The following is a 23,812-nucleotide window of genomic DNA, read 5'->3' as shown; positions in this document are numbered from 1 at the left end:
TTCCTGTGGCCTCCTAGCCTGGGGCCAGGGTGGGGGACAGGCAGGGAGAGGAGTGAGGGGCCAGGAGGCCAAACTCATGACTGTGCCTGAAGGGGAGGGGGCCTGGGGGCCACAGCTCAGGAGAAGGGGACGTCCCTTTCCTGGAGTTTGGGGGCTCGGGGTGGGCAGGGCTGGCCAGCAGACCCCACAGGGGCTGGAGCTCATTGGGACAGTTCTTCCCTGCTGGGACATGAGGCCACCCTTGAACCTTGAAGCTCAGGGATGCTCAGAGGCCTGGGGGAAATGTTCTGGATTTGGGCGAGGAGGCCCACAGAGGCTCAGCACCCCTAAGGAGCCCACAGAGGGACGCCCCTGATCAGGGAGCAGATTCTGGTCCCGGGTGGCGGTGAGAAGTGGGCCTGGACAGTCACCCAGGGCTCCCGCTGCAGGGCAGGTCCCAGCAGACTGACAAGGACCCCAAACAGTGGGGAGGGAAAATGGGTCTCTGAGACGGACCAGCGTACTCACCTGCTCCCCACCTGGATGCTGGGCTCCCTTGCCATATCCGCAGGACTGTAGGTGCGCGGCTGCCCTCGCGTGGGCGTGGCCCCTTGAGCCCCATTCAGCTTGCCTGCAGGCGACGGCCTCCAGGAGGTCATGGGGGGCAGTGCGCCAGGTGCCCGGGCCCGCAGGGCCTGGGGCTCTGCATTCCAGGAAAGCCAGGCCCCTCTCCAGTGGGTTGGGTGCTCGCTCGTCCCACCGTCATGCTCCTCAGTCTCTGGTCAGTCCCACCGCGTTCCTCCACGCGGCTCAGGGCAGGCTAGAAGCCGGTGAAGGCCCGGTGCGTGCAGGAGTCAGGCCAGCTCCCGAGGCAACAGCATCTTCAAACCAGGCAGGGACGAGCCGGCCAGCAGGTGCGCAGGACCCAGCGAGCGGATCTTCACAGGCCACCGCGGGACAAGGGGAAGCTGTCCTCGGAACGTGCCCTGTGACCCACCTGGGCTTCCCTGGCTGGAGGTCACTGCCGTGGCCATAGGCTTCCCTGGGTCCTCTCACGGGCTGCCTGTGTTCTTCCTGATGGGTTCGTCCGAGCTGTGTGCACGACTGAGGAGCGGGGGTGGGGGCGGGGGGGGGCAGCTCGTGGGCGGTCCCGCACAGAAGCAGCTCTCGGCACCTGCTCAGCAGGGAACGCGTGCATCCTTGTCACCGGGCCCAAGAGGCTGTGTCCCAAGGGGGGACCCAGGGTCCAGCAGCCAGGATCAGGCCACTCCCAGAGGAGCCCCAGTCAAGAAACGAGTTCTGAGTCTGGCTCAGTAGAGTGGACCGGTGCCCACTCAGAGGTGCTCAAAGCCTCCCTTTCTCTCTCTTCCTCAACGGGGCGGGGTCCCCAGAGACCAGATCCTCGTGGGGCTTCAAGGATGGGACACGGCATCTTGTTTTGCTGCCCAGGCACCTGCTGGCCTCTGGTCCCACTGGAGGAAAGGGGTCTGGCTCCTCTGGGGGCTGGAAGACACAAGATGCCGGACACGCATTGGGAAGGGTTCTCCGGAGAGGATGGGGTTGGAGGGACGGGTTGCGGGTGGGCTCGGGGAGCAGGAGAGTGCGCTGCTGCCCCTCAGGGAGCCCCTCAGACACCCTTCAAGGGCAGGCCACGGGCTGGGCAGGATGGTGAGGCCAGAGCTGCTGGTCCTCTCCTCTTACGGTGGAAGGAAGCAGGGGTCAGGACTAGCACGTGGCCCTGGTCTAAAGCCACAGTAATGACACGGCGACTGGGCGGCTGGTCTCACGTCTGTGAGTGAGACCCGCGCGTCGTGGAAGCCAGGGCGTTTCTGGGGGCTCTTCAGAGTCAGCCCCGCCTGTCCTCAGCACCAGCGGAGAAGGACAAGAAAGGCGAGAGCACTGGGCTCTCCAGCACCGCCTCCGCCGAGGCCACGGAAGCAGGGAAGCCGAGTGCGTGCACGCCTCCGCCGTGGCTCGGTGCCTCGTGAGGGCTCCTCCACATTCCTGCCCACTCGAGAGCGGCAGGTGCCCTCGAGCCCCCTGACCGACCCCGAATCCTGGATTTGGAACAGCCCTCCGGACACGGCTGGGGCTACCAGCGGTACTTGGGCAGCTGGAGAGCGGGGGCCCCACAGGCCCCTGGGGGGTGGACGGACCCTGGCCAGGGCGCCAGCTGATGAGATACTCACCGTGTCGGGGCCAGGCGCGCTATGACCACAGAATGAAAGCTAAGGAGAAAAATAAGAACAAAAATAGAAACTGAAGAGGGGCGGGGTAGGGGGCAGAGACATGGAGGGAGAAAGAGAGAAAGAGAGTTTGTAGAGCTCTGGCGAGAAAGGCCGCGGTCACAGACACAACGAGACGCGCCTCCGCCAGGCACAGGAGCCGACCCCGGTGCGTGGGGACCCTGCGCCCCGCGCCCCGCACACGCGCCCCCACCAGCCGCCTCTGCTGCCTCCTCTGCGGAGCCGCTGGTCAGGACCCTTGCTGACGGAGGACGAGGACGGCGTCTTGTGGGAAGACATTCCGAGGGCCGGGCAAACCCAGCACCCAGACAAGACCTTGTCGCCGTCCCGTGGTAAGTGGTAAAGAGCCAGCAGCCCGCAGAGATGCCATCCGGAAGCCTCACCCGGGGTCTGGGGCGGGGGCGCTGCCGACTCAGATGCGGGAGGAGCTCACAACGGCACAGACACGTCACAGGAATTCACACCTGGTGCTTAGAGTCCAAGAGGATCGTGTGCACGAATGTTCTCGGGTTAAGATGCAAAGGGAAACAGGTTCATGTGCGGGGAGAAACCCTGAGCACAATGCCCCTGCCCCTCCGGGCCTGGTGGAGGTTCTCCACGCATCGGTGTCCACAGGGCCACAAATCCTATTTGCAGGAACGGCCTCCCTGTTTGCCAGCCTGTGCAGGTCTGGGGGCTGCTCACGGGCACTCATGGGCACTCACTGGCACCACGAGGTTACACAGTCACCATGATGACCGCTGGGCAGACGACAGTAAAGGGCCCAGGGAAGGGGCAGGTGCTGTCTCTGGGCAGCAGGCGTGGGTGGGGTGTGCTGGGCGGCCTCTGGAAGGGGCCACTCCCCCCTGTAGGCACGGGGCCTCTGTGGCCTCCTCCTTGGGCCACGCAGCTCGCGGAGCACCCGTGCAAGCTCCGGTCTCCTGCTCTTTCCACGAGAGACAAGGCAGGCAGTCGCTCCGTGGGCCACTTTGCTCAGTGCCCAGCGCGGAGCCGGTCATTCGGTGAGATCCGCCCCAAGTAAACATCAGTGTGCCCACAGAGATATGAAAACGACCGTAAGTCACAGAGAAAGAAAGGCCCCTAAACTAAGCAAACCCCATGGAAAGACGCAGGGCTCCCTCCAGGCACACTCTAGGCACCTCGAATTGGGGAGCACAGAATCGGACTGAGCGGACACAGCGCTCACGACTCCACACCTGACAGGGCTGGGGGTCCGGGCAAAGAGCCGGCTGGTCTGCCCCAGGCCCCCAACTCCCTGCACACCAGCCTCTGAGTGTCCTAAACCCCAAAGCAGGTGCATTAAGGGCCAGAAACCAGAGACTGGTGTTGGACAGACGACCTGCTTTCAAGAAGAGAAGGCGGCATTTCAGGAACTTGACTTTTAGACCAACTGCTTGATGAAGAACGTGGAGGAATCCCACACGTTGGCACGACCACCAGCCCTACAAGGACCCTAGGTCGCGGGCCCCAGTTCCCACTGTTGCAGCTAGGGAAACTGAGTCTGCAAGAGATGCAGCCCCTGCGAGGCAGCTTGGCTTCACGCGAACCGGCACCCCTCCCCGTGCACAAACCCGACCCCGAACACCCATGTTACCTTTTCCTCCAGTTCCTTTATTTGCCTCTTCTGACCTTCTAGTCTTTCTTCTAACTCTTTAATTCTCTGCAACGGTAGGAGAAACATCTTCACTCAGCAGCATATTTGGGAAATCAAGGCGTTCACCCGTTTACATGGTGGACAAGCCTCAGAGCCGCAGCCAGCCGGCACCGTCCTCTGTCTGAGACCGCACACTGCCGGCAGCCGCGGTGGAGCCGGGCAGCGGCATGGCTCACCTCGGTCTCCCTGGCGGACACAGCTTTCCGCAGCCGGCTGCTCTGCTCCTCCACCCCTACAACTCCAGACCAGAAACCGTATGCTGGGTACCCCAGAAGTCGGTTCACACCCTTCCCAGATGTCACCAGCACCATGAAGCCACCACAAGGTCAGGAAGCCATCCCAGGAGGGACCCCCTTGCAAAGATGACGCCCCTAGTGTTCCCGTCAGTAGACCAGACCCAGATGCAAATTCACGCGTCCTTCCTGGACCTGGATGCCTGGACCCTGGAAGCAGCCTGTCTGATGGCAAGGACGGGCCCCAGGTACGGTCCTCACACTGACCACCTGAATCTTGCGGCGAGTGTTCCGGCAGCGGACTGATGCTCTGGTCAGACGCTAACCCTAACATTCACAGTAACGCCAGGGTCACTAGCGTATCTGACTCTGCCGTGTATCGGGGGTGTTCTGAACACGGAACACATCTGCGAAGGCTTTTCCAGGCCCCACAGGCGCACACGGGGGAGCAGAGGCTGTCCAGTGCGCCAGGGTCCCTCCCTTGCTGTTGGAAGGGGACCAGCTGGATTAGCCTGAAGTCCTAAAGTGCCCAAGGTCAAAAGAATGCCACGGTCAGCTCCCCCCCACGACGCGGTTCCCGGACGGCGCTTCAGTCATGCCCTTAGCATGGAAGGAGGCGCTTTAGAAACCTCGCAGCCAGCGGTCCCAAGAGAGGGGACGTGCCAGCCGGAGGCTGGTCTGACCCGGCAGGCAGAGTGGCTCAAGGGCCTGTCTTGGGAGGGCGTGGCCACTGGAGCCGGGGCTGGCCCGGGGGCGTGGCTGCGGGACTCCGCCCACGAAGCGCCCCGCCCCTCTGGAGCCCCGCCCCGCCGCCCCGCCCCCGCGCACCTGCTGGGCCAGCTGCAGCAGCTCCATGCGCTCCCGCAGGATCTGGGCGTCGCGCTCCCGCAACTCGCTCATCACCTGCCGCTTCCACTGCTCCACGGCCGCCTGGAGCTTCTCACGCTCCTCCCCCGACAGGATCTCGGCCACCTTGGCCCCGGCCTCCTGCTGCAGGGCGTCGTACAGCATGGCTTCCAGCTCCAGGATGCGCTACGGTGGGAGGGGACACGTGATCCGGCCGGCTGCTCAAAGGGACCCCGTGACTCGCGGGGTGCCAGCGCCTCCACGCCACCGCACAGCGGGGGCCGTTCCCTCCTCCGCCGGCTTACACGCCTGTGGCGTGCACACCCAGCCCAGGAGCCGTTCCCCGGGAGCGTTCACTTCTACACGGGTTTTGACGTGTGCAACGCAACTTTGGAGGAAGCCTTAGCTCACAGCAACATCTGGAAAGCGGGTAAGCAGATATTCGAAAGCAGAGTAGGGGGACGGCCCCAAGGGAGCCGGGGCAATGGGCAGTCGAGGGAAGGCGTCTTCCCCTGCTCACGGCCTTCCTCAAACCCTGGGTTCACGAGCCCCACAGAAGAACGGCAGCGCTCACAGGGGTCTGTCTGATGTAAGGACAGAAGTGGGGGAGGGCCTGGACTTCCAGCCTCTCCCCAGGGGAGGCTGGGCCACTCTGTGGTCCTCCTTGCCACATATGGTGGCTCGATCATGTCCCCAAGAAGATATATTCAGGTCCTGGCCCCTGGAACTCATGCATGTGGCCACAGTATTTAGAACTAGGGTGTCTGCCGCTGTCTTCACGTTAGGCTGGAATCATACTGGATGGGGGGACATCCAGTGAGCCAATGGCTCGTGTCCTTACAAGGAGAGGGGAATGGGACGCAGTCACAAAAGACATGGGGAGAAGCCACGTGAAGAGACAAAGGCCGGGCACACCAGGAGCCGGAGGAGGCATGGAGGACCCTCCCTGCGGCCTCAGAGGGAGCACGTCCTGCCACACTGCATTTGAGACCAGCCTCTGGGCTCTGGGAGCACGGCCCTTCCTCTAGGCTGCTCTGTACTGCCTTGGACACGGCCTCACCCTCGCCGGCCGCAGGGCCCTGCGCGCCCACGTTACCACTCCGCTCTCCGAATCCCGAGAACTTGTACCCCTGGGCCTGGGGTGCCCTGAGCGGCCTGGGAGAGGACCCCAGCCTGCAGAGCTGTCCGGTGCCCACCCTTGCCCCGAGGCAACTGTTCTTACTGGCCCCACGTTGGGAGACAAGTGGGCTCGGACAATGTGCTTGGGGTCCTGCTGGGGACAACTGGGGTCCAGACTCTGCAGGGGGCTCTGGAGTCCAGGCCTCACCCCACCCCGAGGGCTCAGACGCAGAGAGCCCGTCATGCCTCGTGCTGCTGGTCCCCGAACATGTGCTTCCCCACAGCTAGGGGCCACAGCGCCCACTGCAGACCTCTGGGGAAGGACCGCAGTCCCACAGATCCTCTGCCGCGAGAACACCCGAGGGAAGCAGAGAAGCTGACCGGCCGCATGGGGGCCGGACCCTGGGGCTCCCAGGCCGGGGCTGGAGCTGAGGCTGATAGGGGAGGCTGAGCAGGGGCGGTGGGCGCGCGGGCCAGACAGCGGCCGCCGGGGGCCCCGGGGACAAGGAGAGAGCTGCGTGCCGCGTGGGGCTCACCCCTGCCCTCTCAGAAAGAAACCACCACGAACCAATGCAGAAGGCCCCGTTTGCTGCAGCTCAGCGGACTAAAGGCACACCTTGGTATAAATTCCTAGGGATTTACCAGTCGGATCCGGAACACTGTTAGAGCTTTTCCCTCTGGAGATTTTCCTGAACACTCTCTGAAAAAACCAAATTCCTACCCTCCAGAAACCCAACCTCCCGTCAAAAATGTAACCTCTTCAGAAGTAAAGGGTCTTTTCTTCAGGCAAAATGATGATGAAAAGTGCTTTCAGGTTTCGTGGATGTTTTGGGGAATGAAAAAACCCCTGGAGCCTCACATTTTATTGGTCTTGACAGCTGCGAAGTGAACTGTCCCCAGCTGTCACCACCAGCTCCCCGTCCGGGTCAGCCCCTGCAGGCAGCAGAAGCGCTCAGGCGGCCGGGAGGCGCTCAGGCATTTACAGATACGGCGCCGGCGGGCGCGCTGACTGCCGGCACCACAAAGGCTTCGCGCAAAGCTGGAAACGCGAGAGGGGCAGCGGCCTTCGCCCCCAGCTGCGCGCCACCGAGGGCCCCTGCCGGAGCCAGCTGCTCCCTGCGAGTGGCCCCCGTGTGTGGGGACTTCACTTCCCCTTCAAAACCCCTGCCACAGCCTTGCGTCCAGAGCAGGGAGGAGGTGAAGCCCGGGCAGGTGTCCGCGGCCCTGCAGCCCCCCGAGGGCACCCCACTCTCTAGGGTGCACGTGCGCGTGTGTGGCTGTGCATGCGTGTGGGTGTGTGCACGTGTCTGTGTGCGCACACGTGAGACATACAGCCCACTCTGAGGCCCGCACACGGGCCTGTCTTTCCGGCACCGATGCACACATTCCTGCGCTGTGCCCTGAGGAATGCCCGGGGCCCCGGGGTGAGCTGTCCCCTCCGTGCCTGCGTCTGGGCTGCAGGACTGGAGCACAGGGAGCAGCGGTGGGGACGGGCGTCCAGCTGCTCCCCAGTATCCTTCCCACCCAGCACTGTGGACTGGAAACAGGGATCGTGGCCCGTATTTCCGGGAAGGTCCACGGGTGCCTGTTCGGCTCTCTGAGGCCACTGCCCTCCACCACCTTCTCTGTGGCCGAGCCTGCAGGTGTCCCGCAGTGTCCCGCTGCCCCTGGCTGGTGAGGGGGCCGCCACGCCAGCACCGGCACCCGCGTGGGCCTGTGGGTTAGTGGAGACATCCCAGCGTCAGCTTCCCGGCTGGGTAGGACTTGCTGGTGCCCCGCGCGCTCTCCACACAGTGATCTCACTCCGCTAACACTCCAGAAGGCGGGCACTCGTGCCTCTACTTACCACAAGGGACTCCTGGCCTCAGGCGTCCCTCTCGCCGCACAGTCTGTTCCAGACCCCTTGCCTCACGAGGCCCCCAGAAGCTTTCCCTGAGCTGGTGCCAGACATGCCCTGACCTCAAGGACTGGCCGTCCAGAGGGACACAAGGTGGGCTGGGAAGCACGTGCCGGAGGGCAGCACGCAGGGTGTAACTGACCGCTGGGAAGAAGTGTGGCCTCCCTCCTCCAGGAAGCCCCCCATGGTGCCCCTTGGCCAGACTAATCAGAGCAGCAAGGATGTGGCACCAGGTCTCCGTTCACCCTCTTGAAACAACGGCGGCCTGAAGTGCTGACGGGACTTCTGGTTGTCAAACCCGCGTCGGTGAGGACTACGTCCCATGGTGCAGGTGTGTCTGCGAGGACTCCCGGATGTCCATGCTAACCCCAAGTCGGGACGAGTTTGTCAGCGGGGTGGGTGTCTCCCACGGGCCAGGCAGGCATGCACACAGGCACGACACACGCTTCTCGGAGTAGCAGGGACACACACAGGAAGCCCCAGAGAACGCTTCTTGCGAACAGTCAACCGCGTTCGATTAATTTATACACGCGTTATATGTCCATGAGTCCTACTTTCTCAGCTCATTTTAAAGAACCCTGTGAGCTCCACATTCACGGGGCGAAGTGTGTGGGCCAGAGCAGTCCGGCCTCCCTGGGCCTCAGCGACCAGGGCGAGGAGCGCAGAGGCTGACGCCGCGGCGGTCACGCGGGAACCAGGCCCCGAGAGGCAGCCGCCAGCGGGAGCGCTTGCCCCGCTTCTGCCGGGACTCTGCAGCCCGCCCCGCCGCGCGCCTCCCTCACCTTGTGAGCCTGGTCCAAGCTCTGCTTCCTGTAGTCCAGCTCCTCGTCCAGGTAGCCCTTCTGCTTGCTGAACAGCTCCTGAAACACAAGGGGCCGCGTCTCAGCCCCGGGCATCCACCTGCTGTCGCCCCGCTGCACACACGAGGCGAGACGCCCACCGACCTTCTCAGTCTCTAGGTCAACCATCTTCTGGTGCAGGGCTGACTCCGTCTCCTCGATCTGCTGGAGCCACTGGACACGGACCGGAAGAGCAGAGATGGTGACCTCGCGGGTGGCCACGCAGGCACCCATCCCACCGTCCCCCAGGTGCCACGGACGGCCTGGGAGTGGGGGCTGGGTTGGCGCGGCGAGCTCCGGGTGCCCAGTGTCCAGACACCCCCACGTGCTGTCCAGGAGGTCTGTCCCTCACTCCCCAGGGAGAGAAGGGGCGTGAGCAAGGGTTCGGTGGGGACAGGGGCCAGAGCGCTCAGCCAGCAGAGGTCTTCCCTCAATCCCGTGCCCTGCATCCCTGCTTGCCGGGACTCCCTCTCCCCTTCCCGCGGGGGGCCCAGGACTAGTTGCTGACAGCAGGCCTCCCAGGCAGGCTCTGGCTGGGGGGCTGGGGGGCCAGGGACCGGCTGCAGGTAAGGAGCCCAGGTGGGCTGGGCAGCCCCCAGGGAGGGTTCTGGTGGGGTGAACAGGAAGCCAGTGGTATACAGACCCACTCCACTGCCTGACCTTTAGAGGGAGAAACGGAGGCAGAGTGGGCCTTGAGACAAGTCTGATCTGTCACCCGCAGAGAGGGTGGTGGGTGCTGCCTGAGCCCTGCACGTGCAGGACCTCCCGAGGCCAACAGGATTCATAGACGACCCCCTACCCTGCCACAGCCCAGGAGTCCCTCCTCCGGGGACTGCCCCCTCTCCCAGCTGCCCCGGCCCTGTCCCGAGAGCGGCCACACAGGTGCTGTTACCTTTTCAGCCAAGGTCAGGACGGTCCTAGCTTGTATGATGACCACTTGCTCCTCATTGGTCAGATTCTGCACCAGAGCAGACACGGGGACAGTTGGGGGGGACTTGCCAGGGCAGCAGACTGAAATACTGAGGGCGGCGGGGCCTGGTGCGGTGCAGGGGGGCCTGGTGGGGGGGTGCAGGGGTGCCCGGCGGGGGGTGCAGGGGGGCCTGAAGTGAACCTGTTGGAGAGGTGCAGGGGGCTGGGGCCACAGATCAGGTCACTCTGAGTGAAATGGCCTCCTGGGGTCCTGAATATCCTTTACTCTCTCCTCCGTTGACCCTGACTTGATGCTGACGTGCTCTCTCTGTCCTGCCCCTGCCGGTCGCCCCAGGACTGGTGACCAGGACCCTGTAGGTGGCCCGCTGAGGGCGAGGGGTGTGCAGGGCCGCGGCAATACACACACCCACTGTCCCTGGTCCACACCTTGGTCTAAAGCCGGCTCCCCACGTACGCGGGCTGTGTGAACGGCTAAAACCCGCATAGGAGTGTGCAGTGATGGCCGCATCCCTGTGGTCTCCTCTCCTCTCTGCAGGGTGTGTTCACACCTCTTCCAGGGGGCCCGCCTGGGTGGTCTCTGGCTGAGTCTGGCCTTGGGACCAATAAGCATCCTTGGAGGCTACAAGCCCTTCACTCACTTAGACCCTGACCGCCGCCGCGTCAGCGGCTGGGTGGCAGCCAGGCTGTCCCTGCCACAGGGCCCAACTTGGAGGGGGGGTGGGGAGCATGGGAATCAGAGAGCAGAGGAGGCAGAGTCTGCTGGATCACAGAGCCAGGGATACCACCCTGGAGCCCAGGACCTGTCTGCTCAGCAAGCCCTCCATCTGGGCTGTGAACTTTGGCCCCCAAGGGCAGGGGTCTCTCACTGTCCCTTAGCCCTGTAGCAGTCAGCCAAGGCAGGGACAGTGACCAAATGCTGTAGGCACAGAGGCGAGCTCTGCCCTCGGGCCACAGTGCACCCACACTCAGCCCAGAGCTGGGCTGGCCAGGCGCTCCTCACACTGCCTGCTTCTGGGGCAGTGCGCTCCCTCCCCCACGCAGACAGGGACCAGGGAGAGCTGAGCAAGTGGCCCCAGGGAGAACCTACTAGGACATGGCTGCACTTGGCTCAGGGGCTCACCATTGGGTGGGCAGCCCGGCCAGTAGGTGATGATGTCCCGAGGCCCCGGCCTGGGCAGAGTGCCGTCTGCTCTGCCTTCCCCAGGGGACCCATTCCTCTGCGGCTCAGGTACAGCTGCGGGGAGGGGAGCTCCGCCAGGGAGGATGGGGGTCCGCTCTGCCCCGCCAGCCTCTGCTCAACTCTAAGGGCCCTGCCTCCCGAGCACACGAGGTCTGGGGTTCCGGCACCCCCGCAGCCGGTTTGGAGGCTGCGGGCTGCTCTGGGGCAGTCTGTGCATGGCAGCCACAGAGCTGGCTGAGAAGACAGCAGGGGACGGGCTATCTTCGTTGCCTGCCTCATGAGCCAGGCCGCTGCAAGCTCCAGGAATGAACTTCCGGGCTCAGGCTCCACGGGGCACATTCCCCGGTCATGGGGTGCTTGCGAAGCACGCTTGTATGCCCCCTGTGACCACTGAAGGGACAGGGACTCCCTCCAGGCCCATCAGTAGGAAGTGCCAAGCTTTCCCAAGGGTCGCCTGAACGTAAAACCTGAAAGTGTGTCCTCCAGTCCCTGAGAGCCTCTGTCTCCATGCTGTGAGGCCCCTCGATGGCTCCATGGCCATCCTGCCCATTGGAGCTCTTGAGTAGGCAGCTACCAGGCTGAGGAGGGGCCCTGAACTGAACTGGACAGAGTGAGGCTCATCCTGCATCCGCTCTAGGACCCTGGGCAAGTGTCCTCTTGGGCCTCTGTTTCTCCAGCTGTGAATCAGAAGGTTGACCAGTATGGTCCCTGCGATGGGGCCTGAAAACTCAGGGCGGGACCCCATCCTGGCTACTGGCTGATGTCTCTACAGCCTACAGCTCAGATGGAGCAGGGGGTCTGGGGGAGGGGCAGATACCACCAGTGGAGCCTTCCCCACCCTCCAGAAAGTGGGCAAGGAGAGAAGTGTCCCTGTCAACATAGGGCCCTGCACACATCACAGCGGCTGGGAAGAGCAACGAGTCCCAAGACTACATGCGAGCCCCTGGGCTGCGGTGCTCGTGAGCAAGCAAGAGTGCGTGTGTTCACGTGTTTGCTTCTCTTTTTCTCCTTCTCCTTCATGAAGTACACGAATTTGACTCAGCGCCTGGCTTTCTTAAAAGCAGTGAGCAGGATGGGGAGCCCCAGGTGTCTCAGGACTAGCTGTAGACTCTGCTTGTTAGTATTCATTGGAGAAAAAGAAGTTCTGGGCAGTGCAGTGGGGCTGCCTCTAGCACAGCGGAGCTGCTCATTGGGCAGGCCCTTGACAGGTGCAAGAGGACCGACAAACTGACAGGTGCAGATGGAAGACAGGTGGGAGGGTGGGGGGATGGAGGGTGAGGGAGGGATACAGGAGAGAGAACACACAGACAACGGGGTGTGCATAGAGAGTGAGGGACAGATGGATGGACGGACGGATGGATGGACAGATGGACGGACGGATGGGAGATGCACAGAGGATGGATGGGCGGGTGATGGAGAATGGAAGATGCAGGATGGATGGACAAATGGAAGACAAAAGGTGGATGGACAGGTGGGGGATGAATGGGGGATGACGGAGGGTGAAGGGTGGGGGAGGAAGGGATGGACGCAGGAGGCAGCAGTACAGTCACAACAGCAATCAGTACTGCTTGAGTTTGCTGAAGAAATCGGAACGGTGCCCCAAATGAGATTTGCAGATTATTGATGGTCTCTGCCCTTCCCCCAAAACCAAGGACAAGGGAACCACTAAGAGCCTGGGATACCTAAAGCGCTGGAAGGACCCCCGCCCCACCCCCACCAAGGTATGGAAAGGCTTAAAGACCCACTGGCCTTCCAGAAATTGAGAACATACGGCCAGGAGCATTGTGGCTGGTGGACCTGGGTGTGAGCAGCAGAGCGCTCCCCGTCCTGGCAGAGCAGAGGCCCTGAACCCCGTGCTTCTGGGTGAGTCACCACCCAGTTGGGTGCAGGAACATGAGAATGGGGCAGGATTCCTCCCAAATTCCAGGGGCTGCCCCGAGCAGCTGTAGCCTCGGGGAGGGTGCAGGCAGGCAGAGCAGCCATGGCAGACGGGCAGCAGGATCCCTGGACCCTGGGGGCTGACGGGGCGGGGGCCGGCATGAGGGGCATGCACAAGTCAGGAGAGCAACATACACTTACGGCGTTATCCCCCAGGATGTCCAGCTGCTTCATCAGCTCCGAGACCAGGATGTCCTGGAGGCAGACAGAGGGACACCAGGAGGTGAATGCCCGCGACAGGGGGGTTGGGAGCATGGGTGGGGGGTGGGGGGGTGGCACAAAGTGCAGGGGTGGGAGGGGGCGGGGCTTACCGTCACGCCTTCAGCTTCGCAGTAGGCCTGGAGGGGGCTCTTCCCCTCTGCAAAGGGGGTGTGGTGGAAGTTGATGGCTGGGGACTTCCGCTCCCTCTCCTAGGACAGAGAGCAGGCGGCTGGGTGTGGGGGCTGAGCTGGGGGCCACCCAGGGACAGGGCGGAGGTGCAGAGGCCAGCAAATGTGGGCATTTGGGAAACAAGCCCAGGGCCAGAGAGGGTCCCTGCGCAGACACGGGCGGGAGCGGGGACCCCCCCGCCTGGCAGGTCCGACTCCCCCATCCCCACCTCTGCTGCTGACCTGCTGGTCCGCGGGAATCCTCGGGCTGCCGGAGGCTGAGGGAGGAGTGTCCTCCTCCACGGGCTGACCGGAGCAACTGGTTGGTTGCTCTGAGGACAGTGGCTGGCAGAGCCGCCCCCGGACCCAAGGCCACGCGCAGGAGCCCGGAGGCCAAGGGGTGGTCGTGTGTGCACACGCATGCACGCACACCCTCCCGCCACAAGGTTCATGACCTCCTCGTCCCCGGGGGTCCTGAAGGTGGCTGGGACCGAGGAGGCAGCCCCGGAGTCAGGTGGGCAGCCGGCAGGGCAGATGCCAGCCCCGGTCACGTCCTCACAGGTGGGCTATACCCCCCAGCCGCCCTCTGGCTTCAGAGACGCCTTCCTGGCCAGGAGTGAGAGTGGAAGGTGCCGTCCATGTGTGCATGGCTGGACCCTTCCCTCAGGGAGCCTGGCTCCCGCGTCCTCCTCTGCAGGAGGCCAAGGTCACAGAGGAGGAGGGGCCCAGGACAGCCAGAAGGGTGCCTGGTCCCTGCGTGGCCCTCGGCTGCCCGCACTCGGCGGCTTACATGAGAAAGGGGCAAGCGTCCACTAGCTGGCCACCATGGTTGAGTGTGTGGCCCCCGCTCTGTACCACGGCCACCAACACAGCCCCACGGGGCACAGCCATCATCGTGTAGCCCAGTGGGTCTGGAAGCGGACACTCATGTCTCACTCATTATGGGGTTTCTTCCATGGCCCTTGTTCAGAGAGGAGCCTCCTTTCCACCCACCCCCTTGGGGTCGTGAGCAAGGGCCCAGGTCAGGAAGGCCGAGTGCCTCCCTCCGTCACAGCAGCTCGGCCCCACGCACCCAGTGCCCACGCCCATGGCGCACCTCAAGTTCCAGGATCCGGAACTCCAGTAGCTCGTTCTGGTCCCTCGCATCCTGCACCTCGTGTTTTAACCGACCCTCTTCTATTTCCATTTGTTTAATCTGTAAAATAAAAGGTAGATGAGACACTGAGGTCACGTGAGGTCCACTCCCGACTTTCCTGACAGCTTCCGGCCATCCATGGGGACAGCCAACCCACCTGGGCGCCCAGAGCCCTTGCTCCAGCCGGAGTTGGCTCATCAGGGTGGGCGGACAAAGGGAACGGTACAGGGGCGAGGAGCCGTAGATGCCCCCGGGGTGGCCCTGAGCCCAGCCCAGCCGTCTGAGCAGAAGTAGGGAAGAGAGGGGCCCATCGAGGGCAGAGCCGCTGAGATGTCCAGGGCACATGGCCTTGTGAGGACAGGGAAGGGCACACCACAAGGGCGTCTACTGGGCCAGATGGCCTGGCCCACACCCCCTGAACTGAATGTGGGGAGCTGCATGCCCTTCTGGGCTCTCAGGAGATGGATCAGGCCCGGCATCTGTCCAGGCGCCGTCGAGGGCAGGTTCCTTCCACGGCATGTGGGGTCACGCACAGCCAAGGCCGTGGGCAGCGCCGACCGGAATGTGCCCTCGTGCGCATGGTAGCCCGAGAAAGGCACAGGTTTAAAGTGTGCACATGCACACGAGTGTCTGTGTGCACAGAAGTGCTTAAGTGTGCGTGTGAGCAGCACGTGTGCACACGAACGTGAGACGCGTGTGAGGGTCACGTGTGCACACAAGCATCCATGTGCACATGTATTTGTGCACATGGAAACGCTTTGGGCGTGGTATACGTACTCATGAGCATTCAAATGTGCACGTGTTTGTGCACACACGAGTGTGCCCGTGAACGTTACACAAGTGTGCGTGTGTGCATGAGAGCACCACAGACACAGCTGCAGTGATTTAGGAATCTGTGGATGGTCCACAGGAAGCACGTGGGCATCATGCACGATCCAGACCTATCAGCCCCCAGTGGGACTGGGCTGTGGCTCGGGGGCTTGGCTGGGAGCTGCTGGTCTGCACGGAGCACGGACACGGTGGCACCCCTCGGGCCCATGAGGACACGCAGGCCTGGCTCTTCTCTAGAAGGACTGTGGCTGCCCGTGCTCGGCCCAGGACAAGGCCCATGGCGGGTGGGGAAGGGCGGCACATGGCACCCTGACAGGGCAGGACAATGGCCCTGGTGGCGGTGGCCTTTCTGCCTCTGAACCGGACCCGGCTCCCACCTTGGTCTGACCATCCCGCGCCAGCAGCTCTGGGGCGCCACCCACTGGGGGCCGTCCCAAGCTGTGCAGGTGCCCTCTGAGGAGCACCCCCCGCCCCCAGATTGGGCTGAAGGAGGGGATCGTGTGCAGAAAGGGCATCTCACTGGCCCAGAGAAGGACAAGTGAGGCAGCTCTGGGCAAGAGCCCAGGCCACTAGCGGGAGCAGGCCGGTGGGCACTGTGTTTTCCGGCCCATCACGTAAAATCCTCCAGCCCACAGAGCCCCAGCCGGCGGTGGGGTGCAGGGACGACAGCGTTTTAGGGCCTCCTGTTAACCGGAAGCCAGGAGAGCCCACGGCCAGGGCCACGGCCTGGAGAGCTCAGGTGATGCCAGACACACAGCAGCTGGGCTGACCCGGCTCTGTGGACCCCCCAGGGACCTCCGTCCGGAAGAGAGTTCCCGGGAGTGCAGGGTGGGGGGCTGCTTTCTCGGGACGTGGGGCGCACCTTCTCCACGAGCTCTTGGTTCCTTCGATACAGTGCCTGCTTCTCTTCAATCCACTTCATGTCCTTGAAGACGGAGTTAAATCGGAGAAATTAATGCCGCAGAATCGGTGCAAAGCCGACATTTAAACCACGGTTCAGCAGAGTGGAGGAGGCAAGGCCCAGCCTCTGCAGCGGGCTTCTGGCCACAGCTCCTGTCGCTCCTGCCGCGCCACGAACAAAAGCCTGCGATCTCCCCGGGGTTCCCAGGAGGGGCCCGGACGAGAGCAGGCGAAGGCAGCCCTGCTTCCGGGGGACCCCGCGCCATCACGTGGCCAGCACGCCCAGCCCACACCCACCCACGCCAGGCACCAGGGGCATGCGGAGCCGTATGCGTGTCCTGGGTCCAAGGACCTTGACACAGAGCCAGCAGGAGCCTGGGACCCTCAGAGCGTGTCCTGTCTGTTCACACTCAGATGCACGGACGGAGGCCGGCTTCTAGGCTCTGGTGAGACACGTGTGTGGACGCCCTCCCCGACCCGGCCACAAGGTCACGTGTCCCCAAAAGCTGCGATGCTCCCCCCACAAGCAGCATCCTCGGCGAGGAGTCAGGAGGAAGGCCCGCTGCCCCACACGCTCCCCTTCTTTCCAGGTTCTTCAGCAAAGTCACTGGGAGCTGGCGGGCTCGCAGCCACTGAAAGGCCACCACACGGTCTTCCCGCGCGTGTCCCGGCGACCCTGCCGCTGTTCTCCCGCACGAACTGCCGCCGTGGGGCTCGGGCGCCAACCTCATGAGGTCCGGGCAGGGTCTGTGAAGTCCGCACTCAGCCCAGCCTCTGAGCACGATTCCCGCAGCCCGAGTGCACGGGGCCCCGGGGCAAGCCAGTCCTGCGTGGTCCGGGTAAACAGCTTACAGGTGCCCAGTGCGGATCTGGGGTCATGCGCGCTCAAGTGGGGGTGTGGGCAACAAGTGGGTGTGCTCAGGTCATCCTCTCGTCCCTCTCGCCGTCCACCCAGTGGTGAACGTATCGAGGACCACCGTGGGTCCGCGCTGGCTTGATGGTGCCCCAGGTGCTTTCCCGTGCAGACCCTCCCGGCCCAACGCGGCCGTCCTCCAGCCTCCTGGGTCCGCCTGGAGCTGTGCCGTCCAGCAGGACAGAAGCTCGTGGTGGCAGGCGATGGACACCTTCCCCAGGATTTGAAGAGCCCAGAGGTGGCGATGGGCATAGGGGTGAGGGAGTGACCGGCGGTCTCCAGGGGCAGCCCTGACCCTGAGCTGGGGGGAGAGACGGGGCCTACCGAGGCCCCCCGTCAAGGCATGCTGGGACTTCCCTTTGATTTGTGCTCCTTTCAGGGTCTGCATTTCCTAGTGGGGTGCCTGTCTGCCAGGTGCAGCCCCCCATACACCTGTGGACCGCCCGTGTCCCTCGGCGCCCTCCATGTTGGTGGGCACCCGCTGCCGCTCGAGCCTCACCTGCCCCTGCGCGGCCAGGGCCTGCTCCAGATCTTCTATCCGTGCCTGGGCTCTCTGCACCTCGGCTTGCAGCTGCTCACGGGTCTGTAGGATGGGAGCAGGGATACGTCAAACTTCCTCTCGCAGCCAGGAAGGCCCGCAGGGCTGGAGGCTTTCAGTGGGCTCTCCCCTCCGCTAAGGGAGAGGGGGCGGGCCACGCGTTTGCAGGGAAGGCTCCGGGCAGAGGGAAGCACAGGAGGCTTGTGGCAAGCGGATTCTCTCAGGTTATGGGGATGCTCTACAGACTCATTCTGAGGGGCTAATGGGGACACTCTGTAGGCAGGATGAAAGGGCTGAGGAGGGCCGTGGAGCCCTGCAGGGCACTGGCCACTGGGCCACATCCTGGGCTCTGGCCAACGGGAAGGACACATGCACGGCTCGGCAATCGGCCCTCGGCCCATCCCCTCCTGCACGGGTACCCTCTGCCGGTCCTGTGTGCACCTGACTCCCCCCTCCCGCGCAGAAGCCCACCCTCCACTGCCCGGGGACAGGCAAGGCCCCAGACCGTCCAGGCCACCCCCGGACTTAATTTGCTCTTGTGAGGTCTGGGCCACAGGGCCCTTCATTCTGATGGACGCCCCTGTTCCCTGGGAACACCTCTGGGCAGAGGAGAGCGTCCGGGCCAGCTGGGCACTGGGTCAGGGGTCCCTCGAGCTGAGGAGGGCAGAATATCCCCTGACCTAGCCCCGGGTTCCCCTTCGGACCCTGGCTCTCCCTCCCCTCCCCTGGCCTCCCTATTAGGGCCGTCGTGACACAAGGGAAGTTGGAGGGAGATCTGTTTGCTCACAGGGAGTAGGTCCAGTGACTCTCCAGGCAGCAGGGGGAGGGAAGGGGACCCCACTGACACTGTGCCCTGCTTCCAAGAGTCCACGCCCGGCCCGAGGCTCGGAACCAGCCGACTGGCGCCTTGCCCTGTGTGGCTGGGGACAGAGATGGCCCCCAGGTGCCAGGGCAGCTGGGCAGGAGAGCCCTTCCGTGTACAGGGTACAGCTGACCTTGTGCAGGGCATCCCCTCAGAGCCCTGGCAGGGCAGGCCACATGTCAGGGAGTGTGGGGTGGCGGTTCAGGGGAAGACAGGGCACAGCCCCCTGCCACAGTCTCCCCTGGTGGCCAGCGAGGGCACCTGTCAGCCCCGTGTTCCTGCCTTCGGTGGACAGGCAGCTCCTGGCCCAGGGCTCAGGGAAGCAGGGGCAGGAGGGGGACACCTACCTGCTCCCAGCAGGGCCTGGCTGGTGAGGCCCAGGGTCAAGGCGAGCACAGCAGCTGAGCTCAGGCAGACTGGATGAGTGAAGGAGCTCAGCAGATTTCAAGAGCCGAGCAGAAATGCTGGCCCTTCCCCACCCCTGAGCCTCCGCTCTGGGAGCGCACCCAAAAGCGCCGCGGGCAGGTCCGCAGGAAGCAGACCTCCCCTTGCCTGCCAGCCACGGTCCGCAGAGGGGACACACGTGGCTCTCCAGGGACCATTGCTCACACCTATGCCGGGGACCGCCTGGGGAGGCCCCACCCACCACCGGGCCAGCTCCCAGCGTGGCTGCGCAAACACTGGTTCCCAGTCGCCTCAGGAGCTCCAATGGCCTGGCGAGAGCCGCGGGAGAGAGGGACCAGCCCGGAAGGCGAAGCGCCACGGGTGTCCCTGCCACGGCGGGGGTCAAGCGGGGAGGAGCCCAGCGGGAGCCGGAACATCGTGGAGTAGAAGTCAGTTAGACCTTAACTTCTCGCTCTGCGTCCAGCGTCCCTCCGACCTGCTCCTGCAACAAGGCGTAGGCCCTCTGCAGAGCCTGGTACTCCATGGTCAGCTGCCGGAACCGCAGCTCCGTCTCCTCCTTGGCCACGCCCTGCACAGGTGCACGGAGACGCAGCGTTGCCAGGGGCCCCGGGGAGGTGAGCCCAGAGCCCCCCGGGGGAAAGGCCCAGCTGGCTACACTGAGGCCAGGGTGAGCCTCTGGGGCCAGCAGCCAGGCCAGGGGCGGGGACCCCACCTGGCCCCCCAAATGTGTCAGGTGAGACCTGGCCCTGGGAAAGCATCTCCTCCCCACCCCCACCTTCCTGCGCAGATCCCCAGGTGCCTCCTTTGGGCTACAAGGACCCCTGCTGCCCCAGGGAGAAGGCAGGGGGTGGCTGCTGCCTTTGAGGGTCCCCCGGGCTCCAAAGCTCTTGGTGCTCCGAGGACAAGGCCCAGGTCTGCTGTGTCCGAGAGGGACCCAGCCCAGGAGCCCTCACCCGGCCGCAGCTCCCCTGTGCTCATCATCCCCAAGGCTGCCGGCAGTAGCTGTACAACGATGTCTGAGGTCTCTCAGCGGGTCCACCGCCACGGGGTCACCTGCCCTGATCTGCCCGGGAAGGCACAACCTGGAGCCTTAGTGCCCCTAGGCCCCACAGCAGAACCCCATGTCCCCAGACCCCCGACCCTGATGCCCCGGCCTCCAGGCCCCACTCCAGCCTGTCCAGAAACCCCGTGGGAACTACCTCCTCCAGGTCGTCGTCGGGCGTGCACGGGGTCTGGTCTGTCCTGTCCGTCTGGTAGGAGATGGAGGAGCCGTCGGATTCCAGGGAAGCCTCTTCATCGTATCCAAAGAAGGTCTCCACCACAACCGGCTTCTGACCCAAAGCAACTGGGTTACTCCAGACACGGACCCGTGTCCCCTCCTCACCATGTCCACCATCCACTCTCACTTTATCCAAGTCCCTCCTGCTGTGTCCCTGACACTTTCCTGAACTCCTGGCTCCACAGTCACAGGAGCCTCCTGGGTCCTTGTGCCGACATCCCACTGGACCCCTTCATGGTCCAGCTCATGACGGTCACCCCTCGCCGTGTGGCCAACGGTCCACCCCTTCGTCAACCAACATCCTGTCCTGGGCTGCTGAGCCCATCTGGGTGCTCCTGGCCTGTATCTAATTGCCTGGCTCCTCCCCAGTCCTGCCTCCTGGAAGCGGGGACAGCGGCCGCCCAGGTGGAGAGGGCGGGCGGGCCTCTTCCCGCTGGCTCCCAGGGCCCCGGAAAATCTCTAAGTGCTCTGCGACAATCCCGAGGAGAGAGGGCCCCCGACACTCTGGGGGCCAAATGGGCCGGCCTCCGTGCCTGAGGAGTATCTCCCAGGCTGCGCGAGGAACACCCTTCAGCGTTCCAAAGCCCAACAAGAAAACACACTCGTGTTGCATAAAGCTAACGTTCTCTGGGAATACCTCCGGAACCTCCTTTAATAAAAAACACACACTTATGGAAAAGGATTGGGCTTCAGACTCCCTGGGGGAGCAGGTCTGCCTGGGAGGGGCCCCCTGGGAGCCGCAGGCAGGGCACCGCAGCCCGCAGTGGTGGCGGTGGCGAGGCAGGCCTGGGGTGCCACGTGGGAATTCTAACTCCCAGGCCTGCAGGGGAAGGCCAGGGCGAGCCCCTCCTTCCTGCGGTCATGAATCGTGGGCTACCTGGGAAATTTAGAAGCAACAAGGTAGGACTTTTAAATTTAGAATTACAAACAAGAGTATTGATTTGAGGTTCGTGTTGGTTATGGCACAGAAAGAATTTTTAGAAAGAGTCAATATTTTCTTTTCACCTCCAGAGAGAAACTCCCTGGTGTGAAGTGGCTTTGAAAACACACACTCTGTGCACACATGGGTCCGCATCGTCTCCTTTACCTTGGGGAGCTTGGCCATTTTCTTTCTTTGCTTCCGATATCTTAACAGCTTATCGCGCTCCTGCAAAACCAGCGGAAGAGGTTTTCCGAGGGGTGAGCGGCTCCGCTCGCGTCCCCACGTGGTCACTGGGATGGACCGGGAGGGCAGTTTCTAGGTGGGCTGCTGTCTGCGTGGTCACGGAGCTGGAGGGGCAGACGGCGTGGGGCTTCTGCTTGGCCCACTTGGGGGGCCGTGACCACACCCTGCTCAGTGCTCCAGCCTCCTTCCCGGTGTGTGGCCGGGGGGCAGGCTCTGAGCAGAACACACACAAAAACAGGAACCCAAAAGGGCCCGAGCCCAGCCCTGCTCCGTGCTCTCTGAGCAGATGTCTGGGTAAATGCCCTCCCCACACGGTTGGAGACAGACCCTGCAGACATGGGAGGAGACCAAAAACCCGTGTCTCCCCAGGGAGCTGAACCGCGTTTCTGTGACCCTGACCATGTACCAGCCACGCTTCGATTGCAGGACCACACCGGCAGGGAGGAAACCCGTGGTGGGGTTGAGCGCTCCAGGGACGTCAGCCATCCCTGAAGAATGGGCAAAGCTGGGTGCTGGCTCCTGTGGGCATCCCCGATGGCCACGTGGGGCCTCTATCTGACCCTAACGAATGGGCATCCTTGGTCCCCACTGCAAAGCCTTTGGGGGATTAGCCTGTGTTGGCACGGCTGCCCTGTTGGGACTAGAAGGAGCCACCAGCAGGAGGGGTTCCAGGGACAAGTGTGCTGGGAAACTGGGGTGAATGTGGGAGTTACTTACTAGCACACTCTTCACGTAGCCGGCGGTCTCTAGCGTCTGCGGAGAGAAGAGCTTGTTACAGAGCTGGGCACACAGACCTGCTCCCCAAGGACCCAGAGCCTGGTGGCTGCCCCAAACTTTGGCCACCTCCCACTGCCCAGAGAGGGAGCATCTGACCTGACTCTCACGGTCCCCCTTCCCCGCCTAAGCTGACCTCCCAAGGGCACCGAGAACCTACAGGAGCACCCAGGGGCCCTCGGCCTTTCGGAAACGGCGATAACCTATGACTGCAACTGACCAGGATTTCCTCCTTTTCCTGAACGCCCCCCCCCCCCCAGATCCTCTACACCACCAGGCGCGCGGCCACTGTGCGGCTGAACGAGACAAGGGGGCAGGTCTCAGGCACGCTCAGGGAAGGCTGAGCTGGTGAGACCCGCCCTGCAGCCCACACTGGGCTGTGGGACCTCCTGTTACTTTGGAGACTTCAGTCATCAAAATGAAAGAGGCCTTGGGGCCCAGCCGGCTCAGTCAGCAGAGCATGTGACTCGATCTCAGGGTCTTGAGTTCAAGCCCCACATGGGGCCAGAACTTACTAAAAATGACAAGACAAGCCAGGCCAGCACTTCTGGGCCACAAGCCACACCAGCAGGAGAGATGCTGCTGTCCCTTCTGCCGCACCCAGAGGTCACAGAAGGACCAAGGCGACTTGCTCTGAAATGATCTGAAGGGACAGCAACAGGAAGCAGAAGGCCCCAAGCAGAGCGACTGCAGGAAGGTCTGATGCAGGACTATTTGCAAAGCTGTGCCCTACAGGGACAGGGCAGTGTCGCAGGCCGGGTGGGCCCCGAAGAGCCTGTCCACGTCCTAATGCCCAGCACCTGCGCCTGGACCTTGTCTGGAATAGAGTCTCTGCAGACGTGATTGAATCAGGGATCTAGAGAGCAGCCTTGCAGTCAGGCCGAGACCGGAGTGAGAGGCCAGAAGCTTCCCTGCAGCAAAGGATGGACCCTGGCCTGGCGCTGGCGGAGGGGGCGCGGCCCTGCCGCACCTGGACCAGATTCTGGCCTCCAAACAGAAAAGGTTGCTCTGCTCTGTCCCAGGGTCCCAGGAGCTAACACTGCGGCGTCACCGCCCTCGAACCCCGGGGTCCGAAGCGGGGAGGAGACGACGCAGCTTTAGAGGGCCACTCGGGCATGGCCGCGGTGCAGCCCCAGGGAGGGACAGGGGGACACGCCTGCTGGGCTCTCCATCCCAGGGACGGGCCGGAGGGCAAGGAGCCCAGGTACGTGGGAAGAGGGGTGGGGCCGAGGGAGAAGAGGGGAGGGGCTGAGAGAGAGAGAGAGAGAGAGACGGGAGGGGCGGGGCCGAGGGGCGGCAGGGGCGGGGCCGAGGGAGGAGAGGGGAGGGGCTGAGAGAGAGAGAGAGAGAGAGACGGGAGGGGCGGGGCCGAGGGGCGGCAGGGCGGGGCCGAGGAGGAGGGGGGAGGGGCTGAGAGAGACGCGCGCGGAGGGTCCTGGGGTGGGAGAGGACGGACGGAGAGTGACGCGAGCTGAGGGGCGGGAGGAGGAGAGGGAAGGCAACGATGGTCGAGGGCAGGGGCGGGCGAGAGGGGCGGGTCAAGGCCGAGGAAGACGGGCGAGGGGCGTGGCCGTGGGCGTGGCCCCGGCGAGGGGGCGGGGCCGAGGGCGGGAGGGCCCGCGGGCGCGGCGGAGGGCGCGCGCACCTTGGAGAGCTCGTCTATGAGGTTCTGCTGCTCCACGATCTGCAGCTTCAGGAAGTCCACTTCTCTCTCGTCCTGGCTTTGGTCCAGGTCGTTCAGGGAGCTGGGCCTCCTGATGACGCCGGCCCTCTGCCGCTGC

At 63.8% G+C, this 23,812-nt stretch overlaps 1 protein-coding gene across 20 annotated transcripts in view; it reads right to left on the bottom strand.

Moving 5' to 3' along the window:
* JAKMIP3 (Janus kinase and microtubule interacting protein 3) overlaps positions 1-23,812 on the bottom strand; it is a 75,103-nt gene that overhangs the window by 9,535 nt on the left and 41,756 nt on the right. For 4 of the 20 annotated variants that reach the window (XM_046027712.1, XM_046027722.1, XM_046027720.1 and 1 more), the window contains 17 exons: positions 23,677-23,808; positions 21,975-22,010; positions 21,180-21,239; positions 20,013-20,141; positions 19,253-19,381; positions 17,508-17,591; positions 16,058-16,120; positions 14,326-14,424; positions 13,173-13,271; positions 13,003-13,056; positions 9,706-9,771; positions 8,919-8,987; positions 8,757-8,834; positions 4,941-5,144; positions 3,820-3,885; positions 2,169-2,238; positions 1,360-1,482 (listed from right to left, as the gene is read on the bottom strand). In XM_046027712.1, the coding sequence (XP_045883668.1) occupies positions 2,188-2,238; positions 3,820-3,885; positions 4,941-5,144; positions 8,757-8,834; positions 8,919-8,987; positions 9,706-9,771; positions 13,003-13,056; positions 13,173-13,271; positions 14,326-14,424; positions 16,058-16,120; positions 17,508-17,591; positions 19,253-19,381; positions 20,013-20,141; positions 21,180-21,239; positions 21,975-22,010; positions 23,677-23,808 (1,419 nt within the window). In that variant the 3' untranslated portion in view covers positions 1,360-1,482; positions 2,169-2,187. Of the gene's footprint in view, positions 1-494; positions 1,483-2,168; positions 2,239-3,819; positions 3,886-4,940; positions 5,145-8,756; positions 8,835-8,918; positions 8,988-9,705; positions 9,772-12,996; positions 13,057-13,172; positions 13,272-14,325; positions 14,425-16,057; positions 16,121-17,507; positions 17,592-19,252; positions 19,382-20,012; positions 20,145-21,179; positions 21,240-21,974; positions 22,011-23,676; positions 23,809-23,812 lie in introns of those variants that run through there. The other 16 variants (XM_046027703.1, XM_046027714.1, XM_046027716.1 and 13 more) reach the window with 9 other exon arrangements.

Source organism: Meles meles, chromosome 13, assembly GCF_922984935.1.
Source record: "Meles meles chromosome 13, mMelMel3.1 paternal haplotype, whole genome shotgun sequence".
Taxonomy (NCBI): Eukaryota; Metazoa; Chordata; class Mammalia; order Carnivora; family Mustelidae; genus Meles; species Meles meles.
Note: the sequence above shows the minus strand (reverse complement) of the source record. Positions and strands in the feature narration are given on the sequence as shown.